General features: G+C 37.6%; 1 protein-coding gene and 1 long non-coding RNA gene across 5 annotated transcripts in view; one reads left to right on the top strand and one right to left on the bottom strand.

Annotated features, from left to right (window-relative positions):
• Positions 1-20,337, bottom strand: part of LOC105060210 (uncharacterized) — a 42,591-nt gene that overhangs the window by 20,072 nt on the left and 2,182 nt on the right. For 2 of the 4 annotated variants that reach the window (XM_073247815.1, XM_073247813.1), the window contains exons 2-5: positions 20,049-20,324; positions 7,345-7,394; positions 5,810-6,000; positions 5,672-5,725 (exon numbers count right to left, since the gene is read on the bottom strand). In XM_073247815.1, the coding sequence (XP_073103916.1) occupies positions 5,844-6,000; positions 7,345-7,394; positions 20,049-20,270 (429 nt within the window). In that variant the 5' untranslated portion in view covers positions 20,271-20,324 and the 3' untranslated portion in view covers positions 5,672-5,725; positions 5,810-5,843. The remainder of the gene's footprint in view (positions 1-5,671; positions 5,726-5,809; positions 6,001-7,344; positions 7,395-20,048; positions 20,325-20,337) is intronic. The other 2 variants (XM_073247817.1, XM_073247821.1) reach the window with 2 other exon arrangements.
• Positions 7,625-14,208, top strand: LOC140853325 (uncharacterized). Its single transcript, XR_012136330.1, has 2 exons — positions 7,625-7,813; positions 13,097-14,208. It is a non-coding gene; the product is annotated as an uncharacterized lncRNA (long non-coding RNA).

Genomic DNA, 20,337 nt, shown 5'->3' on the forward strand with positions numbered 1-20,337 from the left:
AAGTTACAACCAATCAAATTATATCAATTTTTAAAAAAAAAAAACTCTCCAAAGTGTCGCTTGGATGAAGTATAAAATCAGCCAAATAGTTGATCTAAAAAAATCCAGCTCACTAAGAAAACATTCAGTGTTTGCAAAATTAAAATAACTGGGCTCCAACAGGTTTCATATGGTGCTTAGGTGGAAGGCTTTATAATTGCAGTTCATATAATGGACAAAAATCAGACAGTAAGATCCAACAGTTATAGCATGGAATTTCTATTGTCAACTAGGAACAGACGATCATATAGACCACCAATATGAATTTCTAGAAGCCATATGCATGATACTGGGTGGAAAAATTATGAAAGCAAGAGTCTACACAGGTTTGCAATAATTGCCCACAGATATCAACAAATTGGATATATAACTAAATGTAAATTGAAGTATATACTCCTTAAAACATAAGGTGAAAATACCTAGCATTACTTAGGACATACTATAGTTAAGTTAGCTCTTCCTCTTCTTTAAAAGACTGATAGTACTTTAAAAAAAAAAAAAGATAATGACAAAACAATAGTCAAGTTGAAAAGAAGGGAGGCTCAGTTCTGTGCTTTTATCAGACAATGCATGAGGTTGCTTACAGGCAAACCTGTTCAATAAGAAACTAGTTGGCTTTTGAGATGCCTGACTAAACTAAAAAATTACTTCACGTATGCCTCGATGGAAGGTATAACCAGGTATTGGAGGAGAAAGATTAATTATGTGTGTGTATGTGTACCTCAGAGAGAGAGAGAGAGAGAGAGAGCATGTTTAAAATATAGCGATGATATCTCTACATTGCTTTTGGCCAAATATTGCCCAGCAGCAGCAAAGAATTTCTGCATCTGAAGCATGAGATACAAGCGCAACTCATCACAGCCTCTAAAAACAGAAAATATATTTATACCCTTTAAACTCTTATATATAAATACCCAACACAAAACCACAGCCACCGTCTAAGCTTCCCAGTTTGGCTGCTCCAAGCCTCCCACCCAATTGAGACTCATGAGGAGGGAAAAAAAAAAAAAAGAGGAAAAACCGGGGGAAAACAGAGGAAAAATCGATGAAAACAAAGGAAAGACAGAAAATTTTGAAAGATAAGATCTTTTCCACATAGATTAATCATTTTTTTTCTTTTCCGTTTTTCTTTTTTTTTTTTCATTTCATTCTCTTTTTCGGAGATCTGTGGGGAAGAAGAGCACCTGAGGGATTTCTTAGGTTTCTTAGGTTCCAGTTGGGGTTTTTTCTCAAGCATATGGGATTTTGTGCGAGTATGCTGGTGTGAGTTGGTCCCTTGAGGTCTTGTGAGCTTAATCTTGGTAGAAGCATGAAATTTTGTGGGGTTTGGGGAAGAGACTAAATGGATGAATCAGAAGAATTCTCTTCCATGGGGAAAGAAATAACAAACACCATGAACAAAAGGATAAATGGCAGCCAAGAGGCTGAGGTGAGGAAAGGCCGATTGACCATGGAGGAAGACTTCATCATGATAAATACATAGCAAACCTTGGTCAGTATGTCTTGAACGACCTTGCCTGGTCTGCTGGAATCTCACCACCAAGATGAAAAAGAGAAATGACTCATACAAACAGGCAGCAAAGGCTGCAGGAATAATCAGCATATGATGCAGCAGTTGCATATCAACTGAGCTGCAAATATATGAGATTAAAAATTTTGTAGAAAATTAAATAGAATGGGAAGGAAAATGAGCAAAAGAGCAGGGACATATCTTAAACAAAGAAAGAGAAGGGAGGGAGTGAGGCTCAGAGTTGCCTTTGATCCGCCATTATGGCATAGGGCGAGGAGATCCGAGTTGCTTCCTCATCTCTGCACTCTTCTATACAGCTGGAGGCTGCAGTGGTTGCCTGTGGAGCATCAGACCTTCCAAGCTGCCCAGCCACCATTGCCAAGAAAGAGATGCTACAGGGCCCAAACATCATAGCAAGAAAGAATGAGCTCTACACCATATCATACAAAGATCTCAGTTCCTCATCATTGCCTCTTAAAAAAGCATGCATGTACACACACATGCGCGCGCGCGCGCAGAGAGAGAGAGAGAGAGAGAGAGAGAATAAGTGTAGAGGATTAGGAATCATCAGCTTGGGAGAGGAGCAGAAGAAGGCAGCTTCTATCAGAATAAAGCCACCAGCCATTGCACCGCCTCATCCTAAAGCCTTAGGTTGCGTTTGGTGCATCATCAGGCAATCTTGGAAGATAATGTGGATTGCCTTCAAGATAGATTACCACCATTAAATTATCAGTAATGTTGATTATTATGTTTGATCTACGCAGGTAATGTTGCAATAAAATTACTGAAAATCTTGATTGATATATTTGGTATGCCAATCTGATTACCGGTAATATGAAATAAAATTCCCATAATATGCCCAATAATTTTGTTTTGGTCCTCTTCTATCTTTTTTTTTTTAATTGATGAATAAGTACTTTCATCAATCAGAAAGAAATTGATCATTGATAGGTTACAACACTGAGTTGGATCTCTCATCCATCGGCCCAAACCTCAAATTTCTTTTTTGGATTTGGGATTAGAAAGGATGCCAAAGATAGTGATGAGCAATGAGGGGGAAGAGAAGATGGAGGTGGTGGAAGCAGCAGTGCGCGAGTGCTATGGGCTGACGGAGGAGTGCACGTCGGGATACATCACACGGGGGAGTGGTGGGGATGAGCACAAAGCCATGAAGGGGGGGGACGGGACGAGGGCAGAGGATCCAAGGGTTTTATGTGAATTTTTTTAAGGATAATTTTGTCCCAAAATTTTTTTACAACATTGCCAAAGAAGTAGTAATCTGGATAGCCACCCCTCCCTAAGACTATCTAGATTGCCTCTCGAGAGGCAATGTAGATTGTTAAGACAATCTGGATTGCCATCTAAAAAGCATACCAAACACAATAATCCGATGGGCCAACTTTAAATTGCCAGCAATCTGGATAGATTGGCAGCTACCAAATGCAACCTCAGGATTGAGGTTGTATCTTTCATGTGAAAGAAGGGTTCATCTTCTTCATGGAGTCCCTCATTGGATCATCCATTGCTTTCTTTGAGATCTATGTAGGCAGATGAATGAAGGAGTTCGAAGTATTTTAAAAACTGTGCAATGGGTGATCCATGGAGGATGGGAGCGAAGGAAGGTGAAATTGAGTTAACATTCGGATTTTTTTATAGAAAATAAATGATACCCAGGATTTGAACCCTTTTCTCCATTGGCAACCCTTGGAGAAAAGGTGAAAATAATAATTAAGTGGATTCCTTTATGCAAAATCCCTAAATTGCCAAAACCCTTGTATAAAAATAGGTATTCGATCTTCTAAAAATCACTTCAAATTTAAGGGGTTGCAAGATTGAAAATTAAATTTTTTGTAGAAAATAAACTAGAATGGGAAGGAAAATGAGCAAAAGCTGAAAGGACAATGATATACCTTGGATAAAGAAAGAGAAGGGAGACAGACTCAGAATCGCCTTTGATCTACCATTATGACATAGAGGGAGAGGGAGAACCCCCTTTCTTCCTCGCCTCTGCACTCTTCTATATAGCTGGTAGCTACAGCGGTTGCTTGCATAGCATCAGGCCTTCCTAGCCGCCCCACCAATGTTGCCAATAAGGAGTAATGCTATTGGGCCAACCATCATAGCAAGAAAGAATGAGCTCTATACCATATCACACAAAGATCTTAGTTCCTCATCACCACCTAGGGCTAAAACCAGATCAAATATGGATCGGGTACCAGCATATCCATATACATATTTGTTTTATCTAATGAATACAAATGCGAATATGGATATTATTCGGATGCAAAATTTCATATCCATATTTCTTTTAAACATATTCGGATACAATTCGAACATCGGAAGTATGGATATAATTACAGATAGAAATTGGATAATTAAACTTATTACTACAGAATCAAAGATATTACTAAATAGATGATAAATCAAGTTAATAGCATGTTTATATGGCTGTATATTTTTTAAAAAAATTAATAAATGCTGTATAAAATTATATAGGATTACAAGTGGATTCGGATATGCGGATACGGATCAGATAGTTGTTTATCCATATCCATTTTTCTTTGACAGATATGGATACAGATACGGATCCGACTAAAACAAATCCAGACAGATATTATCCATACCACTTCCACCCCTATCACCACCTCTTCAAAACACTCACACACAAACACGCACTGAGAGAATAGGGAGGAATCCGAATCATTGGCTTGGTAGAGGAGCAAAAGGGGGTGGCTTCTGTGAGAATAAAGCCATGAGCCCTTCCACTGCCCCTTCCTGAAGCCTCATACTTAGGCCCAACACAGAATTGTTGTTGGTAGTAGAACTTATATTTGTAGAGCTTTTCGAAGTAGAGTTTTTGCTAGTAGAGCTTTTAACAAAAAGCAGTTCGCTGTTTGATGACTACATTTCTAAAGTGTCATGGAACATTAACATCTACTTGGTAACCAAACTAAAAAAGTAATCTTTGTATGAGAAATGACAATAAAAGATATTGCATTGCGCTTTCAATTTTTTAACTCTTTATAATATCAAGAACTATTATTATTAATTCTTAATTTATAAACTGTTTATTTTGAATGGTATAATATTCTAATATGATAGTATAATATTATAGAATTTTTGCACCTTGCAATTACCAGCATAAAGCAAGCCCAGAAGCACGTATAAAGCTTCATGTCTGAACATCTATCAAGAATCACAATCTTAAGATCTATCAAGTAATACGAATGGAATATATGGAAGTGGAGGAAGAATAGCAACGATGCAACTCCTTGAAGACAAGGCTTGGTTAACCAAAGAATAGAATCTAGAGAAAACCAAGAAGAAATGAACAAGTTGATAGTACTTATCATAGCCATTTAGCCTTTTTCCATAATTTGGGGTCGGTTTTATTAATCCTTATTCACCAATTATTCTTATTTAGGGCTACCTCTGATGCTATTCCAAAGTTACTCCATGTCCTTCATCATATTCATCCATGTTATGTTAGCTCTTCCTCTTCTTTAAAAGCCAGAAAATACCATTTCTTTAAAGAAAAAAATAAAGCAACAACAAAACAATAGTTAAGTTGAAAAAAAAGGAGGCTCAGTTTTGTGCATTTGTCAGACATTGGATAGGATTGCTTACAGGCAGCAACGGTTGCCTGCACGTAGCAGGCCATCCAAGTTGCCTAAACCTGTTCAAATAAGGCAAACTGGTTGGCATTTGAGATACATGACTAATTTAAAAAGGAACTTCACCTATGCCTGGATGGTAGGTATTATTAGGTATCAGAGGAGAAAGATTAAATATGCGTGCGTGCGTGCGAGAGAGAGAGAGAGAGAGAGAGCTGGTTTAAAAAATAGCAATTACATTGCTATAATGCTTTGGGACAAATACTGTCCGGCAGCAACACAAAATTTCAGCATCTGAAGCATGAGATAAGAGTGCAACTCATCACAGCCTCTAAAAACAGAAAATATATTTATACCCTTTAAACTCTTTTATATATAAGTGTGTGTGTGTGTGTGTGTGTGTGAGCTTCCCTGTTCGGCTGCTCCAAGCCTCCCACCCAATTAAACTCCTGAGGAAGAAAAAAAAACAGAGAAAAACCGGGGAAAACAGAGGAAAACTCGAACATACAGGTAGCAAAGGCTGCAGGAATAATCAGCATATGATCCAGCAGTTGCATATCACCTGAGATGCAAATATATGAGATTAAAATTTTGTAGAAAATTAAATAGAATGGGAAGGAAATTGAGCAAAAGAGCAGGGACATACCTCAGATAAAGAAAGAGAAGGGAGGGAGTGAGGCTCAGAGTTGCCTTTGATCCGTCACTATGGCAAAGAGGGAGGAGATCCGACTTTCTTCCTCATCTCTGCACTCTTCTAAACAGCTGGTGGCTGCAGCGGTTGCCTGCAGAGAATCAGACCTTCCAAGCTGCCCCACCACCATTGCAAAGAAAGAGTTGCTACAGGGCCCAAATATCATACCAAGAAAGAATGAGCTCTACTCCATATCACACAAAGATATTGGTTCCTCATCACTGCCTCTTCAAAAGAGGCATGCACGCACACACACAGACATACGTGTGCATGTGTGTGTGTGTGTGTGCGCATGTGTGTGTGTACATATATATATATATATATATATATATATATATATATATATATATATATATATATAGAGAGAGAGAGAGAGAGAGAGAGAGAGAGAATGCAGAGGAATAAGAATCCACAGCTTGGGAGAGGAGCAAAAGGGGGCAGCTTCAGAGAGAATAAAGCCACCAGCCCCTGCACTGCCTCTTCCCAAAGCTTCAGGATCAAGTTTGTATCTTTCACACGAAAGAAGGATTCATCTTCCTTCATGAGAGTCCATCATCGGACCATCCATTGCTTTCTTTCAGATCTATGCAGGCAGATGAATGACGGAGTTTGGAGTGCTTTAAAAGCTGTGCAACAGGTGATCCATGGTGGATGAGAGCAAAGGAAGGTGAAACTGAGTTAACATTCGGATTTTTTAACAAAAAGCTCTTTGCTGTTTGGTAACTACATTTCTAAAGTGCCATAGAACTTTAACATCTTTTTGTTAACCATACCGGCAAAGTACTTTTTTAGTATGAGAAATGACGATAAAAGATATGTATAGTGCTTTCAATTTTTTTTAACTCTTTATGATATCCGGAACTATTATTATTAATTCTTAATTTACAAATTATTTATTTTAAATAGTATAATATTATAATATAATAGTATAATATTATAGAAATTTTGTATCTTGCAGTTACCTGCATAAAGCAAGCCAAGAAGCACACATATAGCTTCATATCTTAACATCTATCAAGTTTCACAATCTTAAGATCCATTGAGCAATACATATGGAATATATGGAAGCGGGGGAAGAATAGTGACAATGCAACCCCTCGAGAAAGGGCCTAGTTAACCAAAGAATAAAATCTAGAGAGAACCAAGAAGAAAAAAACAAGTTGATAGTACTTATCATAAATATTTAGACCATGTTTGGGATTGCTGCTGTGGGCACTAGAGCTTTAGTTTTTTCTGTATATTTGAGGTTGGTTTTATTAATCCTCATTCACCAATTATTCTTATTTAGGGCTACCTCTGATGCTATTCCAGGTTACTCCATGTCCTTCGTCATATTTATCCAAGTTACGTCAACTCTTCCTCTTCTTTAAAAGGCTGATAATATCTTTTATTTATTAAAAAAAAAAAACGAACGACAGAACAGTAGTTAAGTTGGAAAAAAGGGAGGCTCAGTTTTGCGCATTTATCAGACATTGGATGAGGTTGCTTACAGGCAGCAATGGTTGCTTGCACAATAGCAGGCCATCCAAGTTGGCGAAACCTGTTCAAATAAGGCAAACCGGTTGGCATTTGAGATGCATGACTAATTTAAAAAAGTGCACCTACCGGATGGCAGATATTATTAGGTATCAGAGGAGAAAGATTAACTGTGTGTGTGTGAGTGTGTGTGTGTGAGAGAGAGAGAGAGAGTGCTTTGGGACAAATATTGTCCAGCAACAGCACAGAATTTCAGCATCTGAAGCATAAGATACAATCGCAACTCATCACAGCCTCTAAAAACAGAAAATATATATATACCCTTTAAACTCTTATATATAAATACCCAACACAAAACCCTAGCCATAGTCTAAGCTTCCCTTATTCAGCTGCTCCAAGCCTCCCGCCAGATTCAGATTCCTGAAGATGGAAAAAACAGGAAAAGCCGGGGGAAAACATAGGAAAGACGGAAAAAATTGAAAGGTAAGACCTTTTCCCACATAGATTGATCATTTTTTTTTCTTTTCAGTTCTTTTTCCTTTCATTTCATTCTCTTTTTTGGAGATCTGGGAAGGAGAGCACCCGAGGGAGATCGGAGGGGCCGTTCCGGTTTGGGTTTTTTCTCAAGCATATGGGATTTTGTGCAAGTTGTGGTGGTGTGAGTTGGTCCCTTAAAGTTTTGAGAGCTTAATCTTGGTGGAAACATGAAATTTTGTGGGGTTTGGGGAAGAAACTAAATGGATGGATCAGAAGAATTCTCTTCCATCAGAAAGATACTAACACCATAAACAAAAGTAAACAAAAGGATAAAATGGCAAACAAGAGGCTGAGGTGAGGAAAGGCTGATGGACCATGGAGGAAGACCTCATCATGGTAACTACATAGCAAACCTTGGTCAGTATGTCTTGAACGACCTTGCCTGGTCTGCAGGAATCTCACAACTAAGATGAAAAAGAGAAATGGCTCGTACATACAGGCAGCAAAGGCTACAGGAATAATCAGCATATGATCCAGCAGTTGCATATCACCTGAGCTGCAAATATATGAGACTAAAAATTTCATAGAAAATTGAATAGATGGGAAGGAAAATGGGCAAAAGAGCAGGGACATATCTTGGATAAAGAAAGAGGGAGGGAGTGAGGCTCAGAGTTGCCTTTGATCCATCATTATGGCACAGAGAGAGAAGGAGATCCCACCTTCTTCCTCATATCTGCACTCTTCCAAACGGCTGGTGGCTGTAGCGGTTGCCCACAGAGCATCAGACCTTCCAAGCTGTCCCACCACCATTGCAAAGAAAGAGTTGCTACAGGGCCATAACATCGTAGTAAGAAAGAATGAGCTCTACTCTATATCACACAAAGATCTTGGTTCCTCATCACTGCCTCTTCACAAGATGCACACATGCGCACGCACGCACGCACACAGACATATATATATATATATACATATATATATAGAGAGAGAGAGAGTAGTGCGGACACCAGAGCCATCAAAAATAGGCAACATGATTTAAATTCGATTTGGATCGAAGAAGCCTCATTAGATTGATTCTACTTCAGTTATTTATTTTCAGTCAATAAATTTTTAATGCATTTAGCTTTGGGTCTATAGGACCATACTTGGATTTGTCCACGTCACCTTTGGAGCCACCACTCTCCACATGCCAAGAAAAGAAATATGCATGCCAGCGTGTGCCGTACTCATGCCTAGTTGTGTCAAACATCAAGCACCCACATGGAGTTCCATTTCTTCCCTAGAATTTCTTAAGAGTTCTTGGCTACTTACTTATTTTGTTGAGAGCTGATTTCTTTTCCATGGTAGATTATTTTATCACATATAATGCTTTACTTTTTTGTGGAGGACTGATTTCTTCCTTGTAAAAGGTAAGAGATTCCTAAAGAAACAGAACCCTTAGAGTCCTATATAAATCCTTGTATCTTTCATGAAAAGGACAATGAATAATTTTACAAACTCCACAAATACTTGTGTTAATCGCTCCGAGAGGAAGAGGGTGTGAGACCCAAAATCGCCCCACAAGGGGAGGGTGTGAGGTCCACTTTCTATCCTACTTCTACTTAAGATCCAGTGTTCCTGCGACTCTGATTCGACTCCATCTACCCACGCAAGCCTATTCTGCCAAGAGAAGATCTGTCTCCTCCAGAATTTTCATCTATCGTGCTGAGAGGGAGTGCTTTCTTATTCTACAGATCATATGCTGTCAAAGACCTTCGTTCCTTAACAGTTGATCTTTGATTTTTTTTTTAATCCGATGTTGGTAAAGACCTAGTTCTTTATCGATGGATCTGTTTGGTTAAAAGATTAAGAGCCCTAATCAGAGTAATTTCTTAACTACCACGATCCGGATTCTTATCATCTTCTTGGATTTTTCTCACGGATTTAATATTTTATTTTCTCTCGTTCCATTCATATTTCTTTTTGCATTTACTCGTGAGCATGTTTAATTTCTGCTATCTGTTTATGAAATTCTCTATTGCTAGTTGTTTACTGATCTCTCGAATGGCATTCGTCTGTATCATTTAGATTGATCTCGCTTTAGTCTCGTATCAATCAATCACGCTTCTTGAGCAGAGTATAGGCAACTATACTGTCTATCCTGAGAATAATGAGCCCCTGACCGGACGTGATTTGTTGTTGATGAACAGAAGAGAGCTTGATCATTAGGATTGATTTTCTTTTTCTCTCTCCTTTAGGATTGTCCCGCATCAGAGAGAGAGAGAATACAGAGGAATAAGAATCCCCAGCTTGGGAGAAGAGCAAAAGGTGGCAGCTTCCGAGAGAATAAAGCCACCAGCCCCTGCACTGCCTGTTCCTAAAGCCTCATGATCGAGTTTGTATCTTTCATGCAGAAGAGGATTCATCTTCCTTCATGAGAGTCCATCATTAGATCATCCATTGCTTCTTTCAGATCTATGCTGGTAGACGAATGATGGAGTTCGGAGTGTTTTAAAAGCTGTGCAATCGGTGATCCATGGTGGATGAGAGCAAAGGAACGTGAAACTGAGTGGCCGAAATTGAGTTAACATTCGGATTTTTTTATAGAAAATAAATGATACCCCAGATGAACCCTCTTCTCCAAGGGCAAGCAATTGGAGGAGAGGTGAAAATAATAATTAAGTGGATTTTTTTAATGCAAAATCCCCAAAATTGCCAAAACCATAATGTCAAAGAAGGAATTCAATCTTCTAAAAATAACTTCAAATTTAAGCAGTTGAAACATTGAAAATTAGATTTTTTGTAGAAAATTAAATAGAATGTGAAGGGAAAAAAGCAAAAGCCATAAGGACAGGGGCATACCTTGGATAAAGAAAGAGAAGGGAGAGAGACTCAGAATCACCTTTGACCATGATACAGAGGGAGAGGGAGAACCCCCTTTCTTCCTCATCTCTACTCCTCTATACAGCTGGTGGTTGCAGAGCATCAGACATTCCGAGCTGCCCTACCACTGCTGCTAGGGCTGGCAAATATGACCCGACCAGCCAACCCGACCCGTGTTCGACCCGCCATAAATAGGTTTGGATTTAGGCTAAATAGGTTTGGGTCATAAACCAGTCAATCCGTTTAACCCGTTTAATAAGTGGGTCAGATTTGAGTTTTAAATATCTAATCCGTTTAATCCGTTTAAACCGTTTAATATTCAGATTGGATTGAGTCAAATAACCCATTTAACCTGTTTAACCTATTTCTGACCCATTTAACCCAACCTGTTTAACCTGTTTAATCCATTTAAGACCCGTTTAACCTGTTTAAAACCTATTTAACATATTTCTGACCCATTTAATCCAATCTGTTTAACCTGTTTAACCCATTTAACCTAATTTGACCTATTTAATAAACGAGTTAAACAGGTCGGATCGGGTTACCTGTTTAATAAACAGGTCCGGTTTAGATTTGAATTCTTGACCTGTTTAATAAACAGGTCGGATTTGGGTTGACGATTTTCTGACCCGACCTGTATTGACCCGACCCGTTTATGACCCGACCCAACCCGATTGCCACCCCTAACTGCTGCCAATAAAGAGTAATGCTATGTGGCCCAACCATCATAGCAAGAAAGTGAGCTCTATACCCATCACACAAAGAGCTTCGTTCCTCACCACCGCCTCTTCAAAACAGACACAAACACAGACCAAGAGAATGGGGAGGATTCAGGATCATTGGCTTGGTAGAGGAGCAGAAGGGGGCATCTTCTGTGAGAATAAAGCCATCAGCACTTCCACTGCCTCTTCCTGAAGCCTCAACTTTTATTTGCAGACCTTTTGAAAGTAGAGTTTTTGCTAGTTGAGCTTTTAACAAAAAGCTTTTTGCTGTTTGATAACTACATTTCTAAAGTGCTATGGAACTTTAACATTTTTTTGTTAACCACACCGACAAAGTATTTTTAGTATGAGAAAAGATGATAAAAGATATTGCATAGTGCTTTCAATTTTTTAACTCTTTATAATATCAAGAACTATTATTATTAATTATTACTTCACAAATTATTTATTTTGAATATTATAATATTATAATATAATAGTATAATAATATAGAATTTTTGTAACTTGCAGTTGCCTGCATAAAGCAAGCCAAGAAGCACACATAAAGCTTCATATCTTAACGTCTATCAAGTATCACAATATTAAGACCTACTAAGTAATAGGTATGGAATATATCGAAGCAGGGGAAGAATGGTGAAACTGGAACTCCCTGAAGAAAAGGCCTAGATAACCAAAGAATAAAATCTAGAGAGAACCAAGAAGAAAGGAGCAAGTTGATGGTACTCGCCATAACTATTTAGACCATATTTGAGATTGCTATTGGCAGTAGAGCTTCAGTTTTTTCTATATATTTGAGGTCAATTTTATTAATCCTCATTCACCAATTATTTTTATTTAGGGCTCCCTCTGATGCTATTCCAAGTTATTCTACGTCCATCATATTCATCCATGTTATGTCAGCTCTTCCTCTTCTTTAAAAGGCTGATAATACCTTTTCTTTCAAAAAAAAAAAAAAAGAATGACAGAACAATAGTTAAGTTGGAAAAAAGGTAGGCTCAGTTTTGCGCATTTCTCAGACATTGGATGAGGTTGCTACTGGCAACAATGGTTGCCCGCACAATAGCAGGCCATCCAAGTTGGCCAAACCTGTTCAAATAGGGCAAACCAGTAGGCATTTGAGATGCACGACTAATTTAAAAAAGTACTTCACCTACTGGTTGGCAGGTATTATTAGGTATTGGAGGAGAAAGATTAACTATGTGCACATACACGTGCGTGTGTGTGTGTGTGTGTGTGTGTGAGAGAGAGAGAGAGAGAGAGAGAGAGAGAGAGAGAATGCTTTGGAACAAATATTGTCCAGCGGCAGCACAGAATTTCAGCATCTGAAGCTTCAGATCCAAGCGCAACTCATCACAGCCTCTAAAAACAGAAAATATATCTATACCCTTTAAACTCTTATATATAAATACCCCACACAAAACCCTAGCCATCGTCTAAGCTTCCCTATTTAGCCGCTCTAAGCCTCCCACCCGATTCAGACTCCTAAGGATGGAAAAAACAGAGGAAAGACCAAGGGAAAACATAGGAAAAGTCAATGAAAACAAAGGAAAGACAAAAAAAATGAGAAGGTAAGACGATTTCCAACATACATTGATCATTCTTTTTCTTTTCGGTTCTTTTTCTTTTCATTTCATTCTCTTTTTTTGGAGATCTTTGAAGGATAGCACCTGAGGGAGATTTCTCAGGTTCTGGTTTGGGTTTTTTGTAGGATTTGGGGAAGAAACGAAATGGATGGATCAGAAGAATTCTCTTCCATTGAAAAAAGAAGCTAACACCACGAACAAAAGGATAAACGGCAGCCAAGAGGCTGAGGTAAGGAAGGGCCGACGGACCATGGAGGAAGACCTCATCATTGTAACTACCTAGCAAATCTTGGCCACTATGTCTAGAACAACCTTGCCTAGTCTGCAGTATCTCACCAATAAAGATGAAAAAGAGAAATGACTCATACATACATACAGGTAGCAAAGGTTGCAGCAATAATCAGCATATGATCCAGCAGTTACATATCACCTGAGCTGCAAATATATGAGAATAAAAATTTTGTAGAAAATTAAATAGAATGGTGAAGGAAAATGAGCAAAAGAATGGGGACATATCTCGAATAAAGAAAGAGAAAGGAGGGAGTGAGGCTCAGAGTTGCCTTTTGATCCGTCGTTATGGAGAAGGAGATCCCACATTCTTCCTCATCTCTGCACTCTTCTATACAGCTGGTGGCTGCAGCAGTTGCCTGCGGAGCATCAGACCTTCCAAGCAGCCCCCCCACCATTGCCAAGAAAGAGTTGCTACAAGGCCCAAACATCGTAGCAAGAAAGAATGATCTCCACACCATATCACACCAAGATCTCTGTTCCTCATCACTGCCTCCTCAAAAGACACGTACAGAGAGAGAGAGAGAGAGAGAGAATGCGGAGGATTAACAAACATCAGCTTGGGAGAGGAGCAGAAGGGGGCACCTTCTGCAAGAATAAAGCCACCAGCCCTTTCTGAACTATCATGTGGATGCATGAACAAGGCTTCTCTCATGCCATTCAACTCCAAGGGCCAAATGCGTGTTATGGTAGCTTGCCCAGCCACCATAGAATGAAAAAGACAAAGATTCAAGACTCATGATTTAACATGAGGTGGGCTAATTGCTTTGAAAGGTTGGGTAGGAGTCATGCTCGGAATCAGAGAAACCAATTTTTTGATTGAGGTGGCTGGTGTACTTTCTACTTGTAATTAGTTTTAAAAAAAAAAAAAAAACATTTTCTTCACTTATTTTTGATGTATATATAAGTCATAAATATGGGAATCAAAGAAAACAAAATAATTCTCTAACTTCTGTGTTTTTAATGGTAAGCAGTAGCTATGGACGTCAAAATCCATTAGTGTGGCTTTAATAAATTGTCATCACAAAATCAGCATGGCATGTTAGTAATTATTTTATTTATTAATTTATTTTATTCTATGTTTTAGGTTAGAATCTTGTGGAACTGGATAACAATTTGATTTGAATACCTTATCATTGTTTCCATGATTGGGCAGATACTTGATACATGCATAGAAGCAAAACCAGCAAGCTTGCTTGAAACATGAAATCCAAGTATCAATATGTAGAGTTGAAGACACTAGTAACTGCAACATCAATTCATGGAAACTTATAATTATTGATTGTCAATTGTTTTTCTGCTTAAGTTTGTGAAAGATGTCGTCAAACAGTGAGAGCAATAATTTTCTTTCATTTGGTGTTAGATGTACATGTAGGATACATCTCACTGCTTCATAGTTTGACAACCTTTATCATAGGAATGTTACTCTTGGGTGCAAGAGAAATAAGGGACAAAATGTAAACGGAACAAATTTTTAATAAGAGAAAATTCTAACAGCTTAGTACACAGTAGTTTCTCCTGGTCTTCTTAATATGACTCTTCGACTCAACATGACTCTTTAACTGCCTAACATTTCATTAAATGCTGTTTGCACTCTTCTAGAATCATAAATTAACTTTTAACTATGACAACCCATCAACTATAAATTACAGCTCTTATCATGTATGTTATCTGATCCGACTCTAACAAACACCTCCTTAATTGAATGTTCAAACATGAAATATACTTTATGTTTACATATGTTTTTGAGACTTCTTTAACAAATATTCCCCCACCCACTGTAACAGGATACAATGTTTGGCTAAAGGCACTACCATCCAAAAATCATTTTTTATTCCTCAGTTTGCATTGCAAGCACCTGCAAGCATCATCTCATGGATTAAGTTTGCGCTTTCTTAAAAACTAGCACTCAACCCCCCGTGTTGTAGAGATTTAAATGATAATAATGATAACATTTTACATTAAAGGTTGCTCTCACCAATTAATCCCATGATGAGATCAAAAAGGTCTCTGAGAGTTCTTCTTTCCAAAGATGGCCTCCCAAATCAATGAAGGTTACAAGCAGTACTCAATAAAATCCTCCAATTTTCCCCCTTTGCACAAGTCTTGAATCAGAACTGTATAGCTAAAAGCATTCGGCATATTTTATCTTTCTGCATCTTTTCTGAAAATCCTCTTTGCATTGTCAAACTTTGCTGCATTGCAGAAGCCTTCCACAATGGCCATGTAAATCACAACCTCAGGGATTGTTCCCTTCTCATGCATTAATCCGAATAGTTTCATTGCTTTTTCAACCAATCCATCTTTGCAAAGCCCATCAAGCATGGAGATTGCATTAGGGATGAGCCCCGTCTTCTTCATCTTCTTGAAAATGTCATCGACATCTTCTGATGGAAACTCGAGCACCATTGAGTCCGATCCAGATTATTGTTTCATTTGCTTCTAAGGAGTTTTCTCCACCTTTCCACCATGGTCGACATCATCAAGATTCAATTTTTTGAAGAGGATAGACGGAGAACACAAGCTTCAGAGGCGGCATTGGTGGCGGAATAGGAGGGCAAAGGGTTATGGCTTTTGACGACCGCGACTCTGTCTGCTTCTTATTTTTTTTCTCCTTTTTAAAATAAAACTAAGTTATAATAATTTAAAATATTTTTTATTTTTTATCATATTATTTGTGCTTTTATTTTTTATTTAAAAAATAAAATAAAAAATAAAAAAATAAAACTTGACATGTGGCATTACAGAAGATTATCCTATAATCTTACGTGCCAACATGAAATGCCACCCCTAATATCCGTGCATCGCTTTACTATTATATAGATAGTTAGATATAGATAGATAGATAATAATTAAAATATTCTTTATTTTTTATCATATTATTTGTACTTTTATTTCTTATTTAAAAAATAAGACTTAATCCGAATAGTCTCATTGCTTCTTGAACCAATCAATCTTTGCAAAGCCCATCAAGCATGGCAACTACATTAGGGATGAGCCCCGTCGTCCTCATCTTCTTAAAAATGTCATCGACATCATCTAGTGGAGACTCGAGCACCATGGAGTCAGATCCAGATGATTATTTCGTTGGCTTCTGAGGAGTTTCCTCCACCTTTCCACCATGATCGGCATCACCAAGATTCAATTTTTTTGAAGAGGATAGATGGAAAATATAAGTTTCAGAGGTGGCATTGGCGACGGGGTAGGAGGAGGGCAAAGGATTTTGACTTTTAACGACCGTGACTCTGTTTGCTTCTTATTTTCTTTCCCTTTTTAGAATAAAACTGAGTTATAATAATTTAAAATATTTTTTTATCATACTTTATTTTTATTTCTTATTTAAAAAATAAAAAAATTGACAAGTGGTGTTGTGAGAAATTATCTTATAATCTTACGTGTCAACACAGAATGCCACCCCTAATGCTCATGCATCACTTTACTATTATTATATAGATAGATATAGATAAGTAATAATTTTAAATATTTTTTATTTTTTATTATACTATTTGTGCTTCTATTTCTTATTTTAAAAATAAAAATTAATCCGAATAGTTTCATTGCTTCTTGAACCAATCCATCTTTGCAAAGCCCATCAAGCATGGCAACTACATTAGGGATAAGCCCCATCTTCTTCATCTTCTTGAAAATGTTATCGGCATCTTCTGATGGAGATTCAGGCACCATGGATTCAGGTCCAAATGATTGTTGCATTTGCTTCTAAGGAATTTCCTCCACCTTTCCATCATGATCGACATCACCAAGATTCAATTTTTTGAAGAGGATAGACGAAGAACATAAGTTTCGAAGGCGACATTGGCGGTGGGGTAAGAGGAGCAAAGGTTCTGACTTTTGACAGTCGCGACTCTATCTGCTTCTTATTTTCTTCTTCTTTTTAGAATAAAATTGAGTTATAATAATTTAAAATATTTTTTATTTTTTTATACTATTTATGCTTTCATTTTTTATTTAAAAAATATTAAAAAAAATTTGACACATGACGTTGTGGGAGATTATCCTATAAGCTTACATGTCAACACGGAATACCGCCCCTAATACCTAGGCATCGTTTTACTATTATTATATAGATCAATAGATATAGATAGAAAGATAATAATTTAAAATATTTTTTATTTTTTTATCGTACTATTTATACTTTTATTTCTTATTTAAAAAATATAAAAAAATAAAACTTGACACGTGGCATTGCAGAAGATTATCCTACAATCTTACGTGTCAACACGGAATGCTACCCCTAATACTCGTGCATCACTTTACTATTATTATATAAATATGCATTTATCGCTGCGGACAATAATCTGTGATTGGGCCAATAGAAATCTTTCATTTTTTAGTTTTTTCTCTAGATATTTGATATTTACCTGTAGTTCGATCAAAAGGAATCCATCACCTCCATATTATCATTTTTCTGGGCATTAAAGCATGGCTTTTTTGGATATATTGTCTTGATAATCCATAGTAAATCACTGCTTCTAGATTTTAATTTTATATAATATTGGAATTGATCAGGTAGGTTTGGGTTGATCGGGCATGTTTGGGTACCCGAATAACCCAACCCAAATAAAGGATAATCGGGCAGGTTCAGGTACCCAACGGGTTTCCCATTTTTTAATGGGATGGGTTTGGGATTTTTGGATAATTTTGTAACCAGGTGTAGGGGTGACATCAGGTAGTAAGATTTTAAACGAGTTCGAATACAGGTAGGGCAAATTTTGTGGGTACCCTACCCATTGCCATTCCTACTTTTCACTCTTCCCTTAAACATGCAATGCACATACTCTATTGTGTGCAATAACAAATGCTTGCATAAGTATCCAAGAACTACTCAGTGTATAATAAATGTGAGACTAAACACATGATTGCATAGATCCTCACATACTCTCTCCATTTAAGCCTTAGCATTCTTGCTAGGCTAAAGATCCAAATCTAGTCTAATCTAATCATAAATATCATGATGAATCCATAATCAGCCCCAATAGGTCTGTGCTGTGGTGTCTCCTCATCCATATAAACCATAGATCATGTATGCTTTGATAATTTTTGTAACAATCCAGAACTTCGCCAAAATAGCTAGCCAAAAGGTACTAATTGAGTTCCTTAGCACTGTATAAGTACCCAAGATCTACCTAGTAGATAACTGATATGGGACCAAATGCACACATGCATGGGTCCTCATGGTACTCCTCATTAGTTTCCATAAGACATATCAAGCACCCGAACCTAGGTGCCTTTAGCATTACCTGGAAATATACAAAACCAACAGCAAAGCCACAAGAAGGAACACGAAATGATGAGACTTTCATGTCCTAGCAAGGATGCATCCCTTCAAAACATCCATGATCTCTCCGAAAAAGAAACCATCTAATGCTTCAGCAAGAACTAGTTTAGAAAAGGGAGGTTCCTTAGATTTGCCAATTTTATTGAAAAGAATTATATCCTTTAACTAACAAATCAAAACAAATGGCTGCAACTAGTTGCCTACTAAGCATTAGGCCATCCAAGCTTTGCTTGCCAATTCCAAATCAGACCTCACAATGATTTTCAACTAGGGGTGCAATCCAACCAAGCTGGATCAAGCTTGGGATTAGTCAAGCTTGGTTTGAAATTAATTTCAAGCTTGAACTTGGGGAACAAGCTTATTTGATTACCATTAATTTGTGCTCGATTTAAACTTGATTTCAAACCATCAAGTTTAACCAATCGAGTTAATAACCCAAGGTAAAGCTGAAATCAGTTTAAGCTTGAACTTAGCCCCGTTCAAGCTTGAAGAACTTGATTCAAAACTTAGTTCGAGCCTAAATTAACAATTAATTGATACAAAGAATTAAAACATCAACAAAAGCTTTAATCTAGCAGTCCACTATATATATATATAATATATAGGGAAAATTACAGCAACATCCCTGAAACTTTGACCCATTTACACATGGATCCCAAACGAAAAAAAAAAATCAAACGAACCCCAAAACTTTAAAAAAAATTGCAAAGAGGCCCACCCTTCTGTCTTCAACCTAACAATGTCAACAGAAAAGATGAAATGACCAAAATACCCTTAGTTCCCACATATCAATTAATTTTTAACAAGTTGATCAAAATAAATGGATTGACCAATTCGTTAAAAGGTCCATATCAAGTTTCTAGACCATATATACATCACAATCTTGCACCGTGCTCTGTATTCCATGCCCCGTAACCCATCCAGGTTTAACTAAAGATAATTAACAAGATAGAAGTGGGATGACTTACATGGAAGAAGAGAAGTGTGATAAGGATTTCGAGAACTTGTCTCGCTCAACTTGAAGCCACGATTGGCAATTGATGGCATGAAGCTATGCCCCTCCTTTTTTTTTTTTTTTTTTAAATATCAAAGACTTATATAAAACACCTCATAATCGCTCATCAAAATACATCTACATCCACCTTTGGACTCCCTGGTGAATTGCAGGAATCGATGAGGAAGAGGTTCCTCATGGAACATACAACATGGTCGTGCTTGAAGAACCCAATAAACAAGTCAAAATGGGCTAGAATATTATTTTGTAAGCCAAGTAACCAAAGGAAGTCATAAACATTAAATTGTCAGATGAAAGAATTGTACAAAGGAGATTAATTCAAAGGCCCCCCTTCCTAATTTGTCTTAAAGTCATTGAATAAGAAATCCACTTAAAGAAGGAAACTCCAGAATATCTTTAAAAAAAAAAAAAGTTGAAGATGGATGGAAAACGGAGGTAGTAAGATTCTAAAAGAAAAGGAAAGGAATGGACGGGATACCATAAGGCCAAAGTTGAAGCTCATGACAGTATTGGCAATGGACATGACAGCTAACTCGAGGTCACCAAGGTGGCCGGCAAAGGCTTGGATGATGACGTTCATGCTATAAAAATGACCGACGTAACAATTCTCCACAGCTTCTTCGAGTCCCCATGTCCTCACCAATCCCACCCCATCCAACTCCTTTCCTAAGAGTGCCCCGCTCAACTCTCCTTTCTCCATGTCTCCTCTTCTCCTCTATTTATCATTGATCTCTTCTTCTTTTCCTTTCCCTGGCTGTATTTGATAG

This window comes from Elaeis guineensis, chromosome 1 (assembly GCF_000442705.2).
Source record: "Elaeis guineensis isolate ETL-2024a chromosome 1, EG11, whole genome shotgun sequence".
In the NCBI taxonomy this organism is placed as follows: Eukaryota; Viridiplantae; Streptophyta; class Magnoliopsida; order Arecales; family Arecaceae; genus Elaeis; species Elaeis guineensis.